This window comes from Borostomias antarcticus (genome assembly GCF_949987555.1).
Source record: "Borostomias antarcticus genome assembly, chromosome: 2".
Lineage (NCBI taxonomy): Eukaryota > Metazoa > Chordata > Actinopteri > Stomiiformes > Stomiidae > Borostomias > Borostomias antarcticus.
The window spans coordinates 25,318,180-25,332,917 of NC_140235.1; the positions used below are offsets into that span (position 1 = coordinate 25,318,180).

Sequence of the window (14,738 nt, forward strand, 5' to 3'; positions counted from 1 at the left end):
ATACATCCACCCACATAAACACTTTCTCGCTCCTTTCTCGTATGCACACATGTAGACCCCCCCCCCCCCTTCTCTCTCTCTCTCTCTCACACACACACACACACACACACTTTCACACACACACACACACACACACACACACACACACACACACACACACACACACACACACACACTTGGGCTACCAGACCTCTGCTGTCCAGACTTTCACAGGAACATGTTTATTGCATGAAAAGGGAACATTTCTGCATTTTTATAATGACTCCTGTTCATCTCTATTAGTCCAGACCTGTAGGTGTCTGAGCCTCAGATCTCCAGTCTAGAGACATCCTGTCTATTTATCTATTCTGACTACTGTCCTACTGGGCTGAATGTGTACAAGCATTCTTTATTTAACCTATAGACCTGCCAGCCATACTCACCCACACACTGTCCTAGTACCCCGGAATGCTATTTTTTACAACCTTGCCTGTTCATATATGGTACATGTGTGCGATATGACATAAGAACCATGAATAGGATTTCATTGTGTTTTTTTTTGTTAATACATTAATTTGCATCCATCCATGCATCAATTTGTCCCTTCATCCAAACCTTAGCCTGTGCAGAACAGACAGGCGTTCAGAGGCGACATTTACAATTCTGCCTGTCCTTCTCTATCCTTCTCTCTCTCTCTCTCTCTCTCTCTCACACACACACACACACATACACAGCTGCCAGTCAGTCCACTCACCTGTGTTTAGCGAATGTCTGACCAGTGACCACAGAGCCTTTCTCCACTCCCACCCCTTGCTCCAGCTGCAGACAGATCCATGTTGAATGTGTTTCCCACAAAACAGAAATAAACTGATAAATACATCTCTGTCTGCTCTCTTTTTAGTCTTTCTCTTAGTTAATAATTATGAATTTAATGCATATCATTACAAATGATTAATAGCTTACAGGTCTATTGATAACGATAAAAAAAAAAAAAATCATTGAAGGAAGGTCTGAGATAAGTTTTATAATAATTGAGTAGCCAGGAGAGGGGGCCCTGCCAGCTGCAGTCATTTTTATCAGATGCTTTTATCCAAAGCTATTTACAATTAATTTAATTTAATGTAGTCAGTGCACTACTACTCGCCAGAACTCACAAGTGCATCACCTTTGTAAACAAGTAAATATTACTAATAAATACATTTATAAATTATAAATAAATAATCTAGTGCTTAAGACAAAGTTCAAGAGCAAAATATACACACAGTAGACAGAACAGGCGGTTTTTATCACAGAGCAGAGGTTATGTAGATAACCTACGCAGTTTGAGAAAGACACTTCATGTTTTTATTGTTGTTCCCTTTTTTTCTTTCTTTCTTTATTCTTTCTTTCTTTCTTTTTACAGATTTAGCAAACATTTTTCTATTGTTTTAAATTAAGACCGATGAGAAGCGTGCACACCTGTATGGTACCGTGCCTCCGCTATTGCCTCTCCGTATCATCGGCGCTCTCGCCTCCCGCTCGTGACAGTGTCTTTCGCGCCCCAAATCTGCTCCCGTGTTCCCTCTAGTTCGCGCTCCGGAGACTTCTGATCGGTAATTTGCGTAAGCATGTCTAGTGGCTGTTTGTGCTTTGTTGTTCTGCATTTACGCTCCCAGCGTAAACCGCATCCATTCAACCGACGTACGTACGCACGCGCACAGTCACTCGCTCTGCAGTTCCGTGCTGGCGCAGCGCGTCCTTCCGCTTATGCTCGTCCTCAGGCCATCAACACACAAAGTGTATTATTCTATTTTGAACGCGTGACACTCGTCGAGGACTTTATCAAGGGTACAAAATCGTTTATTAAAGGTAAGAAATAGATTTTAAGAGAATCAGAACAGTTTCCGAATTATTGCATAATGTTTTATCAAGATGCCTGCGCGCTCACGGATTCAGCCCAAGCTCGAGAGTGTTCATGGCTGCTCGGGCATTCTCCGTTCCAGCGACGGGCGCTCCTCGCGCGCTTGTGGCTATTAGCTGGTAGCTAGCTGGCTAGCAGCAACCCTGGTCACCCATCGCTCAAACACGGATGCGACCGTAGTCACGGATATAGAGGCATCCGCAGGGTTTTAGTAGTCTTGTGTTCGTAGAAGAGTAAGATCGTACTCATATGGTCTTGAAAACACGAATCAACAAGGCCGTTTTAGTTCGTTCGTCGTTGTAGCTAGCTAGCGTTAGCTACACAATCAATGCAGTTGGCTAGCATGTTAGCCCTCCAAATCGAGTAATGTATGTTAGCCCAGGAAGCTAGCTAGCCGGCTAACCACGGCGTTGGGTATGAGATGTGTTGATGGCTATTTAGCTGGATTGAAAGCGTGCATCCAGCCATCATGTTTTCATGACGATGTCCATAGTATCCAGCTAATCTAGCCAATTCATTGATTTGATGATTTCATCATATAACTGGCTAAACTAGTATCCATCCTTAGCTATCCCCCCGTAGCTGGTTAGCCATGAAGTAGACGACTACCGTGAATGTGACCAAAAGTTCTCTGGTCATCGCACGCCACACAAACACACTCTCGCTTACGCGCACACTCACTCGCCCATTACTCCTAACACACCTCTCCCTACGAGTCTCCTCTCATCAGTCTCCTCTTTCTCCGTCACCTCTCCTCGCTCTACCAGGAGACTGTCTTGTCTTTATCAGTCTCGTCTCCTCTCTACACCACTCTCCTCTGTGTGTTGTGTGTATCTCTCTTGTGCTGTTTTGTGTGTACCGACTGCCACTGTGTGTGTGTGTTGGGGAGGAGGCTCTAGGGGTGTTGTGTGTATATAATAAAATTGTATGATTTTAAAGTGTTTGTTTGGTGTCTTGTAAGGATGTCTCAATAAAGAGCATCAAAAGTCCTGTCAGTATCCTCTGTCCTCTATCGCTCTCCTCTCTTCAGTCATCTCTCGCCTCACTCTACCAGTCTCCTGTCAGTCTCCAATTTACTAGTCTCCTCTCTGTCTCCTCTATCAGTCTAGTCTCCTCCCTCAATCAGTATCCTCTCAGTCTCCCCTTTACTAGTCTCCTCTATCAGTCTAATCTCCGCCCTCAATTGGTCTCCTTTGTCTTCCCTTTACTAGTCTCCTCTCTCTCAGTCTCTATCAGTCTCCTCTCCTACCACAATCAGTATCCTCTCATCCTTTCTACCAGTCTCCTCTCTGTCTTCTCTCCTCACTCTGTCAGTCTCCTTTCTCCCCTGTCAGTCTGCTCTCTCTGTCTCAACTCTGACTCTTTCAGTCTTTTCTCCCCTCTGTCAGTCTCCTCTCTCTTAACAGTCTCCTTTCTCCTCTGACCCCCAAGATCTTCAGAGCCCACGTCAGTGCGTCCAGCATGTCGGAGACGGTGAAGTACATGGACGATGAGCACAAGACCATCTTCCTGAAGCTGCTGAACGAGCAGCGTCTGGAGGGCGAGCACTGCGACATCGCAGTGGTGGTGGAGGACGTCAAGTTCCGCGCCCACCGCTGCGTCCTCGCCGCCTGCAGCAACTACTTCAAGAAGCTCTTCAAGAAGCACGAGGTGGACAACTCCTCCGTCATCGAGATCGACTTCATCCGCTCTGACATTTTCGAGGAGGTGCTCAACTACATGTACACGGCCAAGATCTCCGTCAAGAAGAAGGACGTGAACCTGATGATGTCGTCCGGACAGATACTAGGCATCCGCTTCCTGGACAAGCTCTGCTCCCAGAAGCGCGACCTGACGGCCGAGGAGAAGCACGACAAGTTTCCCTACGTTGACATTGTCAAGATGGCCATGCCGCCCGACGACCCCACGCTGACCTCCGACCCGGACGTGCAGGTGCTGGGAGAGCACCACGGCACGCCCACCCATGACCTCGTAGAGGAGGCCTCAGCCAATCATGAACTGGACAAGTCCCCTAGTTCCGCCCTGCGTGTCCAGGAAGCCGCCCTGAAGGAGTTGGCCAACGAGGACGTCCACAAGGTCACTGTCGGCTGCTACGATCAGGACGTGGAGCCGATCGACGCAGAGCACAAGGAGCTCGGCCACGCCCCACAGACACTGACGTTCGCCGACGTTTGCAGCATCGGGGAGGTGAAGGACGAGCATGCGGCGGGGTGGAGCACCGCCACCACCGACATGAAGTTTGAGTACCTGCTGTATGGCCACCGCGACCAGCTGGCCTGCCAGATCTGCGGGAAGACCTTCGTGGACGAGAACCGGCTGAGGAAGCACGAGAAGCTGCACTCCGCCGAGCGGCCCTTCGTCTGCGAGATCTGCAGCAAGGCCTTCACCACGCAGGCCCACCTGAAGGAGCACCTGAAGATCCACACAGGGTTCAAGCCCTATCGCTGCGACGTCTGCGGCAAGTCCTTCATCCGTGCCCCCGACCTCAAGAAGCACGAGCGCGTCCACAGCAATGAGCGTCCGTTCAGCTGCCAGATGTGCGACAAGGCCTTCAAGCACAAGTCCCACCTGAAGGATCACGAGAGGCGGCACCGAGGCGAGAAGCCCTTCGTCTGCGGGTCCTGCACCAAAGCCTTCGCCAAGGCCTCAGACCTGAAGAGGCACGAGAACAACATGCACAGCGAGAGGAAGCAGCTGGCGCCCTCGGCCCTACAGACGGAGACGGAGCAGCTGCAGGCGGCAGCCATGGCGGCAGAGGCGGAGCAACAGCTGGACTCCATTGCCTGCTCATAGCAGCTGGCGGCGCCCACCTCGGGCGGAGCTGGAACTGCACCTGGTGTGCCCTGAATAGTGGAGAACAATCTGAACCACGATGAAAACTGTTGATCTTTGGTATTTTGTATTGGGGGAGGTAAAACCATACGAATGAACTGCGCACATTGAATGAATGGACAGGTTCTATATTTGTTTGGTTTCCTTTATTTCTCATGAGAACTTTATAGGGTTGTAAATATATTTTGACTTGTTACATGATTTTGTGTTTTCTCACACTGTAAAGTGGTATGATGACATTCTCTGATTGCTGATATTGCAAATGGTTCTAGGAGAGTTTGTATCAATGGTATTGAATAGAGTTGGTCACCTCTGACTGGACCTCACCCCTGGTTTGTCAGCTCTGACTGGACCTCTCCCTTGGTAGGTCTCATACGTGCTGTCATACAGCACCTGGCATATCACGACATGACAACTGGAAATGACGTGGGCCTACAAGTTGTAAAAATTGATGTAAAAGTTGTAAAATAGCCACATGATAAAGAGTTATGTAGTAAAATATTCCATTCCATCACACACAGACACACCTCTTGCTGTGTACTGTAAATGACACATCAAAATACCTTGGTTTAATAAACTGTAAACAGTTCTACCCCAACTTCCAACGACTGTCCTATTGTTGTCTGTCGACTTGAACCTCGTAAATTAAGTTCTCAGACATGCGCAATAGCTCTAATTCGGACTTAAAAACTTTCAGCTGTGTAGGAGAGATTTCTCATCACGTTCGGCTACTGATGATCTGCGCCCAACAGAGTCACCTCGCACAGGTAACGTGCTGTGAAATACAAGACTTGGTGTTAGTTATCAGAATAATATGCTATAGTAGCTACATTGCCTAGTAGATTTTCTCTCGATAAGTAGGCTGTAACGTAAACCCCCACTGACGCGCCCCAGTAGCGCTAGCTTTAAAATCAAAAATATTTTACTGCAGCCTTGATCTCCAAACTGTAGGCTATAATAGACTCAGGGTCCAGATAAATAACAAGACAGAAGGCCTACAACGAATAACATACAAGAAAAGACGGTAGATAATAGTTTAACATACGAATGCCTTACAAGAAGACAATGCCTCCACACAGCTAGGATTGGTGTACCTTATACTTGATAAAACCAAGATGATTACATTTCATTAAGCGGAATTTTACACAGAACTTAATTCCAGTGTGCTCTGAAAACTAGTGATGAAACCAGAGCAGAATGAAGGACACGGAGGATCAGAAGCCTCAAGCAGGAAAAGAACCGCGTCTGATCTCCGGGAGGACGAAAAGCACAGGTAGTGTCCAGGCGCTGCTCTCCCCGGGCCACGGCGTTCGTAAGGTCTGTCTGAGTGTTATAATTAATGTAAATAACATTAAAATTAATCAATACAGGAAGAAAGTGAAGGATGAGAACAGTAAAACGGAAACAGGCGGGAAGAAAAGGGAGAAGAAAGTGGAAGATGAGAACATTAAAACAGACGGGAAGAAAAAGGTATGATCATGCACATATCATCATTCACACAACACACACTCAACTCCCTATTGGATGTGTGTCGTTGCAGAAGACGAGTTCCATACCCCTGCAGGAGACACAGATCAGCAGGTTAGAGGCCACAGGCTGGGGTCGATCACCTTCACTTGGTCAGGGTGTGGTGGTGTGGCTGGTTAACTGGTGTTTTCATGATGTGTGTTAGGTTGTTGTGATATTTTGTTAATGCGTTGTGTTGGGGTATCTGTTTTTATTTTGCAAAACAGCATATAAATGCTTCTGACAATACAAGTTCATGAAACACATCTAATGGTACATTCAAACATCATCCATGACACTTACTACGGTACATACAAGAAACACAAAAACAGCCTATGGGAAACATCTACAGTCTTCTTTAAAAACATCTGTCACCAGGGTCTTGGACCCCCTCAGTTGTACCAGCACCTCTCGCCAGAGAAGATTTTGCAGGGTTTTCTTCTAAGGTGTGGGTGCACAATAGGAGAAATCTGTCTTTCCTAGCACAGTAACGATCCAGGGACATTTAAAAGCAGCAGTGTGAAGGGATGTTGTGTGTGAGGGTCACTTGTCTTTCAGTTCAGGGAGTGTGGGCGCTGACTCGGGAAGCTGCAAACCAGATGGAGAACACAACAGAGAACACACTGGAGAACAGGTGAGAACCTCAAACCAAGAACATGAACCTCAGAACGTTCAGAACGCCTGGGTCTAGAGGATTCTTGTCCAGCCATGTGACCAATTTGGCCCAACGTAGCAAGCAGTCCTGAGTCCTAGCTGTAACAGTCTTAAGCTAGCTGAGCATCTCTTCAGCAGAACACAGTCCGCTGTTGTGTGTACATGCGTGCTTGTTGGTGTTTTATCATTGCCTTTCATGTGTCAGCAGCATAAGTCTAAGAGCAGTAAGGAGAAACGGCACAGGGATGTTTGTGAGATAGCAGCCAACAGGTGAGACCCCAGGCAACTGGAAACGACTCACCGTTTTCAAACCTTGCACTTTTACATCACTCACTTAACCTAACAAGTTCATGTGGCTACATTATTATCATCACATGTTTATATCCCTACAGTTTAGATACTAAACCTATGAAGAAGAGCAAAGATGAGAAGAGAGAGGATGAAGAGGTGAGAGTGGCACAGTGTGCCAGTCGGGTCATTGTCATTGGACAACTGTTAGAGGGACTGCTGTGATGTGACTGTCTGACTGGCAGGTGGGGAGTAGAGGATCTGAGAACGCCAGGAGGGAGAAAGAGGACAAACACCAAAGTGGCAACAAGAAATCAGCCAATGAAAAGAAGCGTAAAAAGGAGAATGTAGAAAAGGAGAAATCTAAGAAGAAAGTGAAGAAAGAAGGTGAGAGGGAGGAGAAAAGTCAGAAGAGTAAGAAGGTTACCAAGGTCGAGGAGGATAACAAATGGAAATGGTGAGAAAGATATTTGGTTCAAATTGTTCAGTTCATGGATGGACTGATTTGGAAGGGGCAAAATGTGATGCATTTCCCATTGTGTTGGGTAAATGCATTTTGGCGTAGGCAAACAACGGAACAATTCTGCACACTCCTTTCCAGGGGGGGGCGTATTAAACGTTGCACCCACGTGTTTGCTGCTTGTCTGTTGTCAGGTTGCGTGACACCGTTATGAAAGTCCTTTGTAGTTGTGTACACCGTACTGACTCGCTAATCTGGAATGAACAGTTGCTATCATGGTTTTGCCAACTTGATATATCAGTCGGTGAAATATAAAAGTTCTTCAGCTGTCTACTCAATGCGATTTTACCGCGTTCCTGTGAAGTATGCGGCGAGAGTCGGGCAGCACAGGTGAGTTTCTGGATAATAGCGACTAGCTGTAAGTGCTTGAATGTAATAATGTTATATATAGACGGTTGTATAGACATTAAATTGTAAAGTCATCGTGGCTAGCTGGCCACACTGCGACAGTTCTGACGTAGATCTGGTATTTAGATATTATTTAGCACGTTGAATAGCTAAAGTTAACTAGGCTGACGGTTCATATAAGCTCATCTCAACCTTACACAGTTGGGTACTTTGTCATGATTGCAGTCTCTAACCAACTGCTCTGAAACTAACTGCTGTGATGCTGTCTCTGTAACTGTCTCTCTAACCGTCTCAATGTAACTGTCCCAACTGTCCATCTGTAACTTGTCTCCAGGTGGGAGGAGGGTCACACAAGCGATGGGAGGAAGTGGTCCTTTCTGGAGCACTTTGGGCCACTCTTCCCTCCGTTTTATGAGCCACTACCCAGCAACGTGTCCTTCTACTACAACGGTCAGCTGCTGCAGCCTGGAACACACACGTGTTTGTTTTCAGTGTGTTCTACTGTTGTGAGTGTACGTTGTGTTGTGAGTGTGTTGTGGTGCTGTCCCTCCCCCAGGGCAGCCTATGAAGCTGAGCCTGGCAGCTGAGGAGGTAGCGACCTTCTACGCTAAGATGCTGGACCATGAGTACACCACCAAGACCATGTTCCAGGAGAACTTCTTCTCTGACTGGAAAGAGGTACAGACCCCGACTCAGATCCAGGCCAGACCCTGACCAGATCCAGACCAGACCCAGAATGGACCATGCTCTTCTCTCTAACCATGGTGTTGTCTCCTCTATAACCATGGTGTTGTCTCCTCTCTCTAACCATGGTGCTGTCTCCTCCCACCAGGAAATGACCTCAGACGAGAGGGCACTGATCAGGAAGTTGTCCAAGTGTGACTTCACTGAGATTCACAAGTACTTCCTGGAGAAGTCTGAGGAGAAGAAGGCCATGACCAAGGAGCAGAAGCAGGTAGACAAATAGTTTCATACTGTATAAGTAGCAAACGCACTGGGCAAGAGCAGGCCTCTCTCCCTGAACTATTTCTTGGAGTGTACAGCAGCAAAGCCAGGTCTATTCTCTGTGTTGGTATAAAGAGTAGGTTAACATGCAACAGATTTAGGCATTCATTTACACCCACTGCACTCTCTGTTGAACTCTGGACTCTGAAAGTTGGTTTAATCTGCTTTAACTAATGTTTTAAATATAGATCAATGTAATAAGATTTATTTACATTACAACTCTGCACTTAATATGTATTTACACAATATGTATTTACACAATGTATAGTGATGTCATGTGTATTGCTTGTTTGTTTCATGTCTGGTTTGTGGTATGTGTAAAAACTACCATGGCTAATAAAACTGATTCCGACAACAAATTTCTCCTGTGAGACCATGACCCTTCTCATAACACCTAGCAGCTGGGTACTAGTCCTAGAGGATAGGTGTCAGGTTCTGGTGTGGTTCTGTTCAGGTTCTGAAGGAGGAGGCTAACAGGCTGACCGAGGAGTATGGGTTCTGCATCCTGGACGGCCACAGGGAGAAGATTGGGAACTTCCGCGTGGAACCGCCAGGCCTGTTCCGTGGCCGGGGGGAACATCCCAAAATGGGCAAGTTGAAGAAGAGGATCCAGCCGGAAGACATCACCATCAACTGTAGCAAGTCAGTCACACGCGCATACACACACACACACACACACACTACTGCCTGAGGACACCAACTGTAGCTGGTCAGTCAAACAGTCATACCGCAAGGCTTTCAGTTCAATTCAGAGAACTTTAATCAAACTCTGTGTGTCTGTGTGCGCACGTGTTTCTGTGTGCGCGTGTAGAGACTCTAAGATCCCGTTAGCTCCGGAGGGCCACCGCTGGAAGAAGGTGCAGCATGATGACGGGGTGACCTGGCTAGCTTCCTGGGTGGAGAACGTCCAGGGAAACATCAAATACGTCATGCTCAATCCCAGCTCCAAGCTGAAGGTTACACACACGCACACAATTCCCAACCCTGTCTTTTAAGGGTTACACACACATACTGTACATACCAAGCCGAGGGTCCACTTTCCCATATCCGAGCTCAGTGTTGTCGTGGTTGTGTGTGTCCGCAGGGGGAGAAGGACTGGCAGAAGTACGAGGTGGCCCGCAGGCTGAAGGAGAAGGTGGAGACCATCAGGAGGTGCTACAGAAATGACTGGAAGAACAAAGAGATGAAGACCCGGCAGAGAGGAGTGGCTCTGTACTTTATAGATAAGGTTCTTGACCCTGAGTGGCTCTGTACTTTATAGATAAGGTTCTTGACCCTGCCTGACCCCCCCCCCCCCCCCCCCGACCCTTGCCCCTGTAAGACCAGCCCGAAGGGAGGTGGCGCTCTACTTCATAGACGTGTGATCTAATTGCGTGTTTTGTGTGTGTGTGTTCGCGTGCAGCTGGCCCTGCGAGCGGGCAACGAGAAGGAGGAGAGTGAGACCGCCGACACGGTCGGCTGCTGCTCTCTGAGGGTGGAGCACATCAGACTGCTCCCCCTGCTAGACGGCCAGGAGAACGTGGTGGAATTCGACTTCCTGGGGAAGGACTCTATCCGCTACTACAACAGGGTCCCCGTGGAGAGCAGGGTATGAAATACTACTGTACTACAATAACAATTGCTATAGTACTGCTGCATTACTACTACTACTATAGTGATGCATTACTCTCTATTTGTCTGTCAGGTCTTCAAGAACCTTAAACTCTTCATGGAGAATAAAGATCCCGAGGATGACCTGTTTGATAGAATCAACGTGAGACACACCACCAGCAGCAGCTACTGCCTTTAACACACAGCACTGCACCAAACATACCAGTACACATACAGTACAGTATAGCTAACATACAGTGTGTTTACGTCTCAGTAGCTAATCGTTGTTGTTGTTGTCAGACGGCGTACCTGAACAAGTTCCTGAACGAGGCCATGCCAGGGCTGACCGCAAAGGTGTTCAGAACCTTCAACGCCTCCACCACCCTGCAGGAGCAGCTCGGCAAACTCACCTCTGGTACACACACACATACAGTCATAGGCACACACATACACGTGTGTGATATGTTGGCATGCTGCTTGCTGTGTGTTAACCGTGTGTGTGCGTGCGTGCGTGTGTGCGTGTGCATTCAGATGAGATGAGTTTGCAGGAGAAGCTGCTGTCCTATAATCGTGCCAACAGAGCTGTGGCAATCCTCTGCAACCACCAGAGGGCAGCACCCAAGACCTTTGAGAAGTCCATGCAGCTGCTCCAGGACAAGGTAGGCTGGCACCCCACTTCCTGGTGAGCTAGTCCTGCTGTTAAAATAACAATTCCTGCTGGTGAACAAACTGGCCCTGCAGGTTAACTAACTAGTCTTGTTGGTTAACTAATTGCGCTGGTTGATTAGACCTTTTAGTTAATGAATTAGTCCTAGTTAATGAATTAGTCCTGCTGATTAACTAGTCGAGTTGGTCAACTAACCTGGGCCCTGTACTACGAAGCTAGCTCAACATATCCAGGATAACTTTTGGCTAGCTCGCTTGAGTAAACCAAACAACCGCAATCACAGATAAACAGTACCACAAGGTGGCTATCAACTCCTTAAGTTGACCCAGCTTGTCCAATCTAGCTATGAGCGCGTTCACGGTAAAAGGGGAGGTATTTGCACGAAATGACCAATCGCATACCTCATGCCGCGTTCCAGATAGGATTTTGAGCTCGTAAGTTCCGACTTCAAGTCACGACTCACGACTTCATAGCGTTCCAAGCAAACTGTCTGAATGCGTGGCATTCTGGATAAATGTAAACAAGCCGATATGGTAAAAGCTTGAGATTTGGCACATTGGCACATCAGAGCTGACAAGCTAAACATTGTATGCCTAATTTCGCTATGCTAAGAAATCGTATGTTACATTTTATTTATTGACATCATCGACTTTTCACCGTTTGCATGGTCACGTTCAGGTTTACCTTAATGTTAGCTAGCTAGCACTAGCTATCTCTTGTCAACATATTTGGGCATCATTACATACACATAGCAAGTTGTAGTGCATAATCGTTTGTATTATTTTGATTACAACGTACAAATTTACTTTACGTTGCCCTAAAGTTATCTTTGTCGCCATACCCATTTGGGCTGCCATCTTGCTTAGAGGGCTGTGTGACGTCAAAAAGCGCAACTGGGAGTACATCGATCTGTACGAGTTCACGGGTGGGAAGTTACGGGTTTGACTGCCATTACAGAGCATTTTCACGTGTAGGAGGTCGGAAAAACACGAGTTACGGGTTGCCTGGAACGCACCATTAGTATGGGTATTCGGACACGACCATGGACAAGGCAAACAATACGCATAACCAAGTTCTGTCCACCGCATTTTACACAAGAGGAGCAATATTATAGAAATATGAACTATAGGCTATATGAACTATATGAACTATAGACACAGTCGCTACTGCCAAAGGCAGGAAAGAAAGCTGTAAAAAATACTGCCCTACGTTTTATCATTATCCTACTCATGAACACGAGTAGGCTAGATCATTGGGCTGTGCCTATTCTTATGTTGTGTAAAGCAATTTTAGCCTATATCTGTATCTTATTCTTTCAGCTGCAACCCCGTGAGACTGGTCACTTAAATAAATCAAATGTAGGCTATAGTTTTTAATAGTTTCAGGTTGGAGTAGACAATGTGATATCTCTATACAAGAGGAACTAGAGATAAAACAGGCTAAAGATGGAAAAAGTGAAGCTTGATCTCGAGAAGTAGGCTATAAGCTACGGGGAAAAAAGTAACCTATAGATTGTCTGGCATTGGTGCTATCACAATTCAATTAAAATGTAGCCTACTTCTCTCTGTTCCTAGGAACGGGAGGCTAGTCTAATAAATCAACATTAAAGACTTGAAAATTGAATAAAAAAAGAGTGTTTTTACTTGGTTCGCCGCATCACTCACAGCCTACAGTACATGAAACTGCAGGTATACTAATATACAGGTATAGCCTACTGCTGGTATACTAATATACAGGTATAGCCTACTGCAGGTATACTAATATACAGGTATATCCTACTGCTGGTATACTAATATACAGGTATAGCCTACTGCTGGTATACTAATATACAGGTATATAGTATACAGTATGGGACTGTAAATGCACAAGGCAAAATATGGCTCAAGCAGCTGTCATTCTGCAATTTTTCATATGATATCGGGGAAAGTCAAAGAGGGTTTTGTCGGTTTGTAAAAAGTCTTAAAAGAACCTCTCACTGTTCGCCCACAGCAGATTGTTTTAATTCGCACACTGAAGTTCCATATAAAATCTTACCGTCCATATGCCTTTTTCCAAGTGAAATGATTGGTCAGCAGGCAGTGCTTCATACGTTTTGATCCATAATCTGGAACTTAACCTGCCCCGGAGCAGGTTAGCTCGGCAGCATAAATTACCATGGCAATATAGCACGGTGAAAAGTGATCCATCTTTGTGATGCGGATAAACCAGGCTTGAACCTGAAATGATCGCGCTAACCCCATAATCCTGTTTCGTAGTACAGGGCCCTGGTCCTGTTGGTTAACCAGTCTTGCTACTTTTTCAGTGGTGACTGACTAGTTCTGCTGGTTATCTTAACTCATGTTGTATATACATTTCAGATCTCTCTGAAGGAACAGCAGCTGGAGGCAGCCAAGAAGGAGCTGAAGGCAGCTAAGAAGGAGCACAAGAGGGATCCAACTGACAAGAGCAGAAGGTTTTTTCCAGCAGCCTGTAATCTACAGTATCAAGCCCTAGTTATTGTAACTACCTAGGGGTGGGTTCGGTCTGAAAACGGTGTGCACCATTTTTGCTATGGTTTCTGGGTTGAACGACATGTTTACATGGAACGATGTGAAACGGTGTGCTTTGAGGTAGGTTCTCCCTCGTTTGGTGGGTGTGTCAGAAGTGTTATCCAATCAGCAGACTGATGGATAAATCCCGCTGTATCTTCTCAGCTGCCATAGGTCTATCTTTTCATTTTAATTTTTTTATACTCTGTTTATCTTGTCTTATGTTCTTGTCTTATGTTCTATGTTTTACTTACATGTTTGTTTAAAAAAAAAAATCATGTGTGTACTATTTTACCTAGTTATGTAACGCTCATTATAACTGTTTTGAAAGGTGCTATACAAATAAAATTAATTATAGGTGCAATGCTTAGGTAACAAACACTGTTACACAGGGTCAGTCACCACCGTTTCCATTTCAATAAATGTTTTGTCGGGGCTGAACTCACACTCGCACGCTCATCCCTCTAATCTTCCCCTCCCCTCAGTTTGGTGGAGAGGAAGGAGGCTGCTGTGATGCGTTTGGAGGAGCAGCTGAAGAAGCTCTACCTCCAGATGACAGACAAGGAGGAGAACAAGGTCATCGCTTTGGGGACGTCCAAACTCAACTACCTCGACCCTCGCATCTCTGTCGCCTGGTAATGGCTTTCTCCTGGGAAAGTTTGTGTGTGAGAGTGAGAGTTACAAATTACTAAACTGGTGTGTCTCCCCCTGCTGGCAGGTGCAGGAAGTTTAACGTGCCAATAGAGAAGATCTACAACAAGACCCAGAGAGACAAGTTTGCCTGGGCCATCGACATGACGGATGACTCCTTTACCTTCTGACCTCAGCTTTGTTTATCTCACCAGCCTTGTTTGTTTACCTTTGTTGATCCTCAGTCGAGGATGTCATATCTCAACGTAGTTCACCTCTGGTTCTGAGCCC

The 14,738-nt window shown here is 46.3% G+C and overlaps 2 protein-coding genes across 2 annotated transcripts; both read left to right on the forward strand.

Annotated features, from left to right (window-relative positions):
* Positions 1-1,722: 1,722 nt before the first annotated feature.
* zbtb14 (zinc finger and BTB domain containing 14) lies at positions 1,723-5,215 on the forward strand. The gene is made up of 2 exons (XM_084449644.1): positions 1,723-1,827; positions 3,311-5,215. Exon 2 carries the CDS (start codon positions 3,341-3,343, stop codon positions 4,670-4,672), a length of 1,332 nt encoding a protein of 443 aa, XP_084305770.1. The 5' UTR covers positions 1,723-1,827; positions 3,311-3,340; the 3' UTR covers positions 4,673-5,215.
* Positions 5,216-7,837: 2,622 nt separating this feature from the next.
* Positions 7,838-14,732, forward strand: top1mt (DNA topoisomerase I mitochondrial). The gene is made up of 14 exons (XM_084449994.1): positions 7,838-8,009; positions 8,362-8,477; positions 8,584-8,705; positions 8,860-8,982; positions 9,487-9,674; positions 9,844-9,988; positions 10,117-10,260; positions 10,435-10,620; positions 10,717-10,785; positions 10,923-11,037; positions 11,154-11,281; positions 13,647-13,741; positions 14,303-14,452; positions 14,536-14,732. The coding sequence occupies exons 1-14, from the start codon at positions 7,879-7,881 to the stop codon at positions 14,636-14,638; spliced, it is 1,815 nt and encodes a 604-aa protein (XP_084306120.1). The 5' UTR covers positions 7,838-7,878; the 3' UTR covers positions 14,639-14,732.
* Positions 14,733-14,738: the final 6 nt, after the last annotated feature.